The sequence below is a fragment of the Ammodytes marinus genome (assembly GCF_949987685.1).
Source record: "Ammodytes marinus genome assembly, chromosome: 2".
Classification (NCBI taxonomy): Eukaryota; Metazoa; Chordata; class Actinopteri; order Uranoscopiformes; family Ammodytidae; genus Ammodytes; species Ammodytes marinus.
This window is the reverse complement of record NC_137231.1, coordinates 28,552,418-28,562,910: the sequence shown is the minus strand read 5'-3', so window position 1 is coordinate 28,562,910 and position 10,493 is coordinate 28,552,418. Positions and strand designations below refer to the sequence as shown.

Genomic DNA, 10,493 nt, shown 5'->3' with positions numbered 1-10,493 from the left:
AAAAAAAAACACCCTAAAGAAAAACAGTAGTCAGCTTACTGCTGGTCTCAGGTCCACCGATATTCCAAACCCCACACTTCATGTCCACTTTCAGTTAGTTCTGCCAGGGGGAAGTTCTGCAATAAAGCAGAAAAGCTTTGTCCATGGCTTCTGGATGCACTGCCTCAATTAAATCACTCATACCTTGCTGTTGCAGGGTTAGGACTACTTCTAACACAGCAACCAGTAGTTCAATTAAGGCACACACCTTGAACAATTTCTGTTAGGGCAGCAGGTAATGCCTGCATTGCTGTCAAGCTTTAACACACCAACATAATTTAAATGGCTAAAACACCTTCCAGGCTGTAACAAGCATGTTCAAAGAACCCGTGTTAACTGGAAAGTAACTACATGTTCACACCAATGTTATTTAAAAATGCATTTTTATTTCTCCATCATGGAGAAAGCTTCAGTCAACGAGGCCCATTAATGGAGACACCAGTGGTATCTGAAATGAGAGCAGTCATTGGAAATAAGTGGGCTGATCATCAAGTACCATTAATCAGAAAGAGAGGGCAGAACATTAAGGTTGTCATCTCTTATACAAGCAGGAATTGACACTACACTTACCTTAGTTGAGTTTGTGGCCAAATCTTCCTCTGCGTCTGTAGGCGAGTGGTCCTGGTCCTACTCACTCTAAAAGAGAAAAAAAAAATGCCATGAGAACCAATCATCCAATTTTGAAATGAAGATTGTAATAAGTAAACCCACCCTGTTGTAGCCGGGCAGCAAAACGTGGACCAAAAGTACGCTTGGACTGATAACGAGCTGAGTGGGACCTTGGTTGAAAAGATTTAACTTGGACTTTATTTGGAAATTGGGGATGAAGCCTCTGCTTCCAGGCAGGGACCTGGGGTTGAGGCTGAGGGTCCTCCTTAATGCGCTTCTGGGGGTGGGGCTCAGAGTATGATATGGGGAACTGGTTATAAGACTCAGGGTCGCCGACAGTCACCTGGGGATGGGGTTCAGGTTCCTCCTTAAATCGCTTCTGGGGCTGGAGCACGATGTATGATATGGGGAACTGGCTATAAGGCTCTGGGTCCCCGACAGTCACCTTGGGATGAGGTTCACGTTCCTTCTTAAGTCGCTTCTGGGGGTGGGGCTCGGAGTATGATATGGGGAACTGGTTATAAGACTCAGGGTCCCCGACAGTCACCTGGGAATGAGGTTCACGGTCCCAGAGGGGAAAGTGGGGATGAGGCTGAGGATGTTTGATGGGCACAAGGGGAGGAGGCTGCGGTTTCTTGACAGGCACCTGGGGATAAGGCTTAGGTTGCTTGACCAGCACATGGGAATGAGTTTCAGGGTCCAAGAGTGGAAAGTGCAGATGAGGGTGCTTGACAGGTACCTGGGGATAAGGCTTAGGTTGCATGGTAGTTACCTGGGGATGAGGTTCAGGGTCCCAGAGGGGAATCTCAGGATCAAGCTCCGGGTGCTTGACTGGCAAATGGGGATGAGGTTTAGGCTCCCAGAGGGGAAAGTCGGGATGTTGCGGGGGGTGCTCGACGGTTTCATTGGGATGAGGTTTAGGCTCCCAGAGGGGAAAGTGGGGATGAGGCTGAGGATGCTTGACAGGCACGTGGGGGTAAGGCTTAGGTTGCTGGACGGGCACATGGGAATGAGTTTCAGGGTCCAAGAGTGGAAAGTGCTGATGTGCCCGAGGGTGCTTGACAGGTACCTGGGGATATGGCTTAGTTTTCATGGTAGTTACCTGGGGATGAGCTTCAGAGTCCCAGAGGGGAATCTCGGGGTCGAGCTCCGGGTGCTTGACGGGCAAATGGGGATGAGGTTTAGGCTCCCAGAGGGGAAAGTGGGGATGTTGCGGGGGGTGCTTGACGGTCACATTGGGATGAGGTTTAGGCTCCCAGAGGGGAAAGTGGGGATGAAGCTGGGGGTGCTCGACGGGCACATGGGGATGAGGTTTTTGCTCCCACAGTGGATGAGGCTGGAGGTTCTTGACAGGAATCTGGGGCTGGTCATTATTGTCCCAAACACCATGTACAAATCCAGGATAGGAAGCTGTTGATAAATAGCCTACAAAAGTAACTATAACATTTGAAAAACAGTCTAACAAGGTAAAGGACTGGCCATATTGATTGTAAGCCAGCAATTATTTTGTGTAAACATATCAGAATTATGTACTTTGCAGTAACTAGTCGTCTCACCTTTAACTGTTGCCTGAATCCCTCCAATAAGAAGCATCCATAGCAGCATCACACTAGAAAACAGAATACTGCATTAAAACAATAATCTGAGTCATTTTAGCTATTGTAAATATCCAACTTTAAGCAAAGAAAGACCTCTTGAACTTTACCATTGAGTAAGTCCCATGGCTCCAGCAATAAATGACCCAAAGCAGACTGAAATGCTTCTGTTTGACTTCAGCTGACCCAACAGAACTAAACACTCTATTCTCCTTTCCAAAGTTGTGCAGGGATAGGGCGCTAGCAGTGCACTTATTTAACTTGTAATGACAGCCAATCACAGCTCTCTCTTCCTAATAGGTTAATTGGACACAGGTGGACGTTACAGGGCTGTGTTCATCATGAAAGGTATTGTGTCACCAATTTAAATTGTGTAAGCTTTTATTCCCTGTTCAGCTAAAGTGAATAAACCAGACGGCATTATCATTATAATCATTCTTTAGTCATTTTAACCAGACACAGTTGCAATCATTACTGCAATATTAAATGTTATGAAAATACATGTTCCGTAAAAAGAATCAGACTGTGTTCATTTCATATAGAGTATATAGTAGTATAATTTTAACCATCGTGAATGTTCATGAACATATCTTATTTTAAGTTGTATCAAATTTCAAACAAGCATAGTTGTAGAACCAAAAGCACATAAACAAATTGAAAGAAAAGAAAAAGCAGGATAAAATATCGTATGCATCTATAAGGATTGTCGAAAACCTCATAATAATTAACATACTACATTTTATATAATAAGAGAATAATAGTAGAAGTTTAAAATATGCTCTTTGGGAAATGCAGTACCAATATATCGCCAGCAGATAGAGCTCAGCCTATGAGAGTGAGAAAAAGAAAATTTTAAAGTATCTGAGTCCCACTCATAGCCTATATCAGTGGTTCTCAATTATTTTCTGTCATGCCCCCCCCCCCCCCCCCCCCGGGAACAGAATTATTTTCGCGCCCCCCCTCCCCCTAAATTGAAATACTATTGAGAACCTGCTAATATTTATTTATTTATCTGTACAAAACCACTGTATGAGATTCTGGCACGAGCATTCTGCATACAATCACCTTATTATCAAATTAGATTAAAAAAAATTAGCTGAGATAACTTCTGCAGCAAAAAAAATTCAAAGTTCAGTTTATTAGCTCAATTTGTAACATTTAAACAAGACTGCAGTCTGTGTGAATCTCAGGACAGAGAAACAAGAGCAAATGATTCACTGAGGTTTGCATTTCATTCAAAACATTTCTAATCTGTAAACATAGATAAGGTGGTGTTTTTTTTTATTATTATAGGCCAATATAATGGCATTCTGTGATGCGATAACCAATAATTAATTAATGTTATTATTAGTCTACTTGCTTGATTTCTTTTGAAATAGCCTACTGAGACACTTGGAGACACGTGGACATTTATTTACTGCAAATCGCGGCCTTTCGCGCGGACATGACCATACACAAGCAAACATCGCGCTTGCTAGCACTTTAAAAAAAAAAAAAAAAACGTTCCATCTTTGGTCAGTTGGAAATCAAGGCAGCCCGCGCCCCCCCCCCCCCCCCACAACTCACGGGGCCCCCCCAGGGGGGCACGCCCCACCATTTGAGAAGCACTGGCCCATATGGATGACCCAGCGAAACACCTATCACCTTTCTTGTTGATAATGATTTAATTCATGTTTGAAAGGTATAAAATAAAATGATAGACCATTATTTCTGAATTCGAGACAATCCACTACAATAGAGAGCAGCTCAAAGAAATTATGGTAATCAAATGTCTTTGGAGCAGTGATACCTTTGTTCCATAAAGAAACCACAGAAAAACATAGTTACAAAGGGCCTCACAAGCAGGATAAAAACTAGTCAGGTTCAAGACAACAAACACATAGTAAATAAAGCATGGTCAGACTGAAAACAATACATAAACAAGGCACAGAACACATAACAATACAGTGCAGGAGATAAAAGGCATAAATCACAGATTCACAAGAAAAACGCTATCCATGTGAGTTTTGGGGAGTGATATTAAAAGTGAACATTTCTCTTTGTGTTGGTCGACAGTCTTGCAGCCGAGTTTTGGATTAACTGAAGACGGGAGATGGATTTGTGACAGAGCCACGAGTCAGTAAAGGGAATTGCAGTAATCTAAACGTGATGAGATAGGTGCATGAATAACTATTTTCTTAATGAGAAATATGTATATGTTTGTAATTTGGCAGTGGCTTCACTTCAATCTGCAGATGCATGAAAATGAAAAAAATAAATAAAAATAGGCAGATTTGGTCACCCCAATGTTGACTCCATGGCTACGGCCTTGATGTGCAGTTTCCTTGATTTATAAAGGTGATTTCATTTGTATTGCATCCAGGGCCGACGGACTGCGGGGGAAAGTGAGACAGTCTGGTGGCCATCGCGCCCAACACATCTGATCTGGCGCTTGGTCATTTTGTGTCAAAGCGCCCAACGCTACGCAGCTAGTCTCCCCCCCGATATATTTATTCCCCTAATCAACCATGGCTGCGATCAGACCCGACCCGACGCAACAGCGATCATGTCCACACAAAAACAACAACAACACGGCCAACAATTGTGCCAAAAGACAAATAAACAGCAACTGAATGGAACAAATAGCCTTAAAACAGCATTGCAGATTCACGCCACTCGGAAATGAACACAAACAGCAAGGCAGCACCATACCAAACACATTTACAGCAGCATTGTGTGCAGGGCAGTAGAAAATAAAGGCAAGTAGCCTACATTACCCTACCTGGCTGTGACGGGACCGTGGCTGGCGTAGACAAGGGCGTAGGATTATATAGGGACGGTAGGGTCCCGACCCTACCAAAATCCAGCCTCTACTGTGTAGTCCCTACCAATAATACACCCGCTGTCCGTATTGTTTAGGCAATAATTATAGTACACAAAGGGTTAAAAATCAGTCTCTGCTAGAAGTCCCGCCTCTAAACAACTATCGCGCTTTGATTGGCTGTAGCGGTTTCCCGCAAACCTATATTCAACCTGATTGGCCGTCCCCGCTGTCACTCCATCTACTTGTTAAAAAAAAAAAAAGCTACCGGCAACTTGCTAGTCCCAGACAGGAGGAGCAACAGGACGCCTCAGTGCATAGCTAATATCTGCATCTGCGAGTGTAAGTTCTGCCTTCGGTCACGTCAGCGAGACGGATTTTAATATCAGTGATGTCATTTGCAGTAACACTTATAATTGTGTGTGTTTTATGCTTGTGCGTGTGTGCGCGCGCGCTGTGCGTGCGTGCGTGTGTGTGTTTGTGTGTGTGTAGGATGTCGAAGAAACGAAAACTGGACATAATAGACTTCTTTGGAAGTGAACGTGTAAGTTAATTAAAATGTTATATATTTTAGAGCCATAACAATACTGATATTGATTATTAGTCAGCATAGGCTATAATGCCAAAGAGATCCGCATTTTAAGGTATAGGCCTACCATTATTTTCATGTTTTATTTGTGTGGAAAGGTTTAAGGTGGAATGGTTTAAAAAATTTTTTGGGATAAATAAACATTAATTAAATTTAATAACCTTTATTTTCCTTCAAGGTTTCCCTCTCATTTACAGTAACAACAAGCACATTGCAGATGCTCATGTGATTTTATACATATATATTTTGGGGGAATAAAACATAATAATTGTGTGAACATTTTGTCTACCCATGTATGTACCCGAATATATCTGTTCATATGTCATGCATCAACATACTTCTGTCAGGTGACAGACAGTGGAGAGACTGGAGGAGATAGAGGAGGAGAGACTAGAGGAGGAGAGACTGGAGGAGATAGAGGAGGAGAGACTAGAGGAGGAGAGACTGGAGGAGAGACTGGAGAGGATAGAGAAGGAGAGACTGGAGGAGATAGAGGAGGAGAGGATAGAGAAGGAGACAGAGGAGGAGATGCTGTAGAAGATGAAGGAGAGGCTAGAGAAGGAGAGGCTGGAGGAGATGGAAGAGAGGCTGGAAATTCACAGGTGAGGTTCAATAATGATTAATATGTTAGTCATGAGATTCAGTTGCACCAGAGTAAAGTTGAAAACTCTTCTAAGTTGACTCATTTTCTTTCATTAGTTGCTTTAACCTATAACATTACAGAATGCATATTCTCTTTTGATATTCAGATATACATTATAAACATGTTAATTAAGCCGATTTATTGATTTTTTTTTCAATTATCATTGCGAATACAAAAAAAACCTATCAACTTTAGGAAGCACTTTCATATCCCACGGACCCCACCAATGTCCAAATCAAACCTACTCCCTTGGGCGTAGATATAGGCATAAACACCGGTGCTTCGCGGCTGTACTCGTTGTGAAAGTTCCCCGGACGTAGCCATTATGTTTGGGTTCATTATATGGAGGTGGTGGCCGCACACAACTGAGTGAGTTAACTAACGCTATCCGACCGGTGCTAACTTGGTTTATCGGCTAAAGCACAGCCGCACATATTCACTGAATTAACAAGGAAGCCCATTCTCCTGGATCACTTTCCCCACGTCTTCTAACCCAACCCCGAGCGGCTTCATATCACCAGCCAGCCGCAAATACATTTCCTCCTCGGTGTTTCTCAGCCTCTGTGTTGTCCTCCCACCGTGCCGATGTCCGTGACGTCGGGTCAAGCTCACCGCTGATTGGCCAACGCGGCTAAACGTCACGCGATGGAGCGTTAAAAGTTAAATTTTTTGAACTTGCGCGTTGGTGCGATGGTGCGGTGACGCTTTGGTAATGCGGCTACTGCGCCCAAAGCACCGCTTTACCGCGGCTAACGCATCATCGCGCCTAAACCAATGGTTCCCTATGCAAAAATAGGATTTTTCAACGCCGCCACCGCACCCAACGCGTTTGGTGTGTTTGCACCTTTACCCCGGTGATTCCCAACCGGGTGTACGCGGGCCCCTAGGGGTACGCGAGGGTATTGCAGGGGGTGCGCAGAAAGATTATAAATTAGCCTACAGTATCCACAAAAAAAATAAAAATTATATTATATAATGAATTTTATTAAGCCCATAAGTCTACTTTCCATGAGTAACAGTTCATCCACAGTGATTGTAACACTACAATGCACATCATATGAAAAGACTGAAAAGTGGCGAGGTCAGACCATGGGTCAGACGTCTGTAGTTCACGTTTGCGCTTTATAAAAAAAGGTTCACGTTCTTACTGCGGTCGCACGCGATTAGCGAAGCTAGCTGCATACCCACTCTAAACATGGATGCATGGCTAGGCAGGAGTAAACGTCCAGCTACCGATACTGCTACAGTCGCCCCGGACGCGGGCACAGGGGAGCCAAGTGAAAAAAGGAATGGAGAGACCACTGCCAAACACCTAGCCTGGCATTCCCAGACCTGCCACTTGGCGCTGGCAAATTAAATTTGCTGCGCGTGTTGGTCTGGACATGCTCCGTTGAAGCTTTATCAAGAAGACCAGAAATCTGGCTATGGTTTCAATTGGTTCCATCTAATATGGGCGCGCCAGAGCCCTTTATATGGTACTCTGGGGAGGACGTAACTGGATGACGAAAGTGACGTGCATGCGACGTCGAAGCCGTGAGAGTAAACATCAAAGATGGCTGCGGATACGTTGTGTGAGTTTGAGACTGCTTTGGCCTCGACCCTTAACGATTTGGAAGACGGCACTCAAATCTTACTTAAGCAAGTAAGTGGAATGTTCTATTTTGCCGACCGACAACGGAAAATGTTTCATTTGAAATGCAAGAGTAGGAGCCGCCCCTTGAGTTGGAAATTACTATTGATCGTGGCCAGACCCTCTATCGTTCAAGATATCAGGGTCTGGATTTCCAGGCTACCAAACACCGGCAGTACAACGATAAATACATTTTGTATGGATTTACTGCTACATCTGAGCCACTGCAGCCTCAGTGCTTTTTTTGCAGTGACGTCCTGTCAAGTAATTCAATGAAACCAGCCCATCTGCTGTGGCACCAGAGCACTAAACACACAGGAAATGTAGGTAAGACCGAGGACTTTTTCAAAAGAAAAATGTCTTTGTCAAGAGAGCGGGGCAGACTTCCGGCTTAGCGATCAATGGAGTAAGACGTGACTTTGGAAGCTCCTGCAACATTCGCTAAATTATTTAATTTTGGCACATTTTTACTCTTTCTTTTGGTGTGAATTTATTTCCCAACACATTACTTTCGACTTATTGCCTTACAAAATGCCTCCTAAACCGAAACCCGCGAGCAATTTACCTCCACAACCACAATGGCCTGCCGCGAATACGGCATCCCCGCCACACAGTGGCCATGCACGCCCGGACAGAGGCGCTAGCCCCCTGGCAGATATTGCTACCTCCGGTTTTAAGGAAGAGCTGCTCCGCTCCCTACGCAGCGAGATGGCTGCTATTTTCAAGACTGAGCTTCATACAGCTCTGGGCGAGAATTTATCTTCCCGCCAACATAATTGAAATGGCTAAAACACCTTCCAGGCTGTAACAAGCATGTTCAAAGAACCCGTGTTAATTGGAAAGTAAATAAATGTTCACACCAATGTTATTTAAAATGCATTTTATTTCTCCATCATGGTTAAAGCTTCAGTCAACGAGGTCCAGACACCAGAGGTATCTGAAATGAGAGTAGTCATTGGAAATAAGTGGGCTGATCGTCAAGTACCATTAATCAGAAAGAGAGGGCAGAACATTGAGGTAGTCATCTCTTATACAAGCAGGAATTGACACTACACTTACCTTAGTTGAGTTTGTGGCCAAATCTTCCTCTGAGTCTATAGGAGAGGGGTCCTGGTCCTACTCACTCTAAAAGAAAAAAAAAAATGCCATGAGAACCAATCATCCAATTTTGAAATGAAGATTGTGATAAGTAAACCCACCCTGTTGTAGCCGGGCAGCAAAACGTGGACCAAAAGTACGCTTGGACTGATAACGAGCTGAGTGGGACCTTGGTTGAAAAGATTTAACTTGGACTTTACTTGGAAATTGGGGATGAAGCCTCTGCTTAATGCGCTTCGGGGGTCGGGGCTCGGAGTATGATATGGGGAACTGGTTATAAGGCTCAGGGTCACCGACAGTCACCTGGGGATGAGGTTCAGGTTCCTCCTTAATGCGTTTCGGGGGTCGGGGCTCGGAGTATGATATGGGGAACTGGTTATAAGGCTCAGGGTCACCGACAGTCACCTGGGGATGAGGTTCAGGTTCCTCCTTAATTCGCTTCTGGGGGTGGGGCTCAGAGTATGATATGGGGAACTGGTTATAAGGCTCGGGGTCCCCCACAGTCACCTGGGGATGAGGTTCACGTTCCCAGAGGGGAAAGTGGGGATGAGGCTGAGGATGCTTGATGGGCACACGGGGAGGAGGCTGCGGTTTCTTGACAGGCACATGGGGGTAAGGCTTAAGTTGCTTGACGGGCACATGGGGGTAAGGCTTAAGTTGCTTGGTAGTTACCTGGGGATGAGGTTCAGGGTCCCAGAGGGGAATCTCGGGATCAAGCTCCAGGTGCTTGACTGGCAATTGGGGATGAGGTTTAGGCTCCCAGAGAGGAAAGTGGGGATGAGGCTGAGAATGCTTGATGGGCACACGGGGAGGAGGCTGCGTTTTCTTGACAGGCACATGGGGGTAAGGCTTAGGTTGCTTGACGGGCACATGGGAATGAGTTTCAGGGTCCAAGAGTGGAAAGTGCTGATGTGCCCGAGGGTGCTTGACGGGTACCTGGGGATATGGCTTAGGTTGCATGGTAGTTACCTGGGGATGGGGTTCAGGGTCCCAGAGGGGAATCTCGGGATCAAGCTCCGGGTGCTCGACGGTCACATTGGGATGAGGTTTAGGCTCCCAGAGGGAAAAGTGGGGATGAGGCTGAGGATGCTTGACAGGCACATGGGGGTAAGGCTTAGGTTGCTGGACAGGCACATGGGAATGAGTTTCAGGGTCCAAGAGTGGAAAGTGCTGATGTGCCCGAGGGTGCTTGACAGGTACCTGGGGATATGGCTTAGGTTGCATGGTAGTTACCTGTGGATGAGCTTCAGGGTCCCAGGGGGGAATCTCGGGGTGAAGCTCCGGGTGCTTGACGGGCACATGGGGATGAGGTATAGGCTCCCAGAGGGGAAAGTGGGGATGTTGCGGGGGTTGCTCGACAGGCACATGGGGATGAGGTTTAGGCTCCCAGAGGGGAAAGTGGGGATGAAGCTGGGGGTGCTCGACGGGCACATGGGGATGAGGTATAGGCTCCCAGAGGGGAAAGTGGGGATGTTGCGGGGGGTGCTCGA

General features: G+C 45.5%; 1 protein-coding gene across 1 annotated transcript; it reads right to left on the bottom strand.

Moving 5' to 3' along the window:
* Nucleotides 1-270: 270 nt before the first annotated feature.
* LOC307256690 (uncharacterized protein) lies at nt 271-10,227 on the bottom strand (the record flags this gene model as incomplete). Its single annotated transcript, XM_080035749.1, has 4 exons — nt 271-487; nt 610-675; nt 751-2,058; nt 9,204-10,227. The coding sequence occupies 3 exons, from the start codon at nt 10,225-10,227 to the stop codon at nt 671-673; spliced, it is 2,337 nt and encodes a 778-aa protein (XP_079891875.1). The 3' UTR covers nt 271-487; nt 610-670.
* Nucleotides 10,228-10,493: the final 266 nt, after the last annotated feature.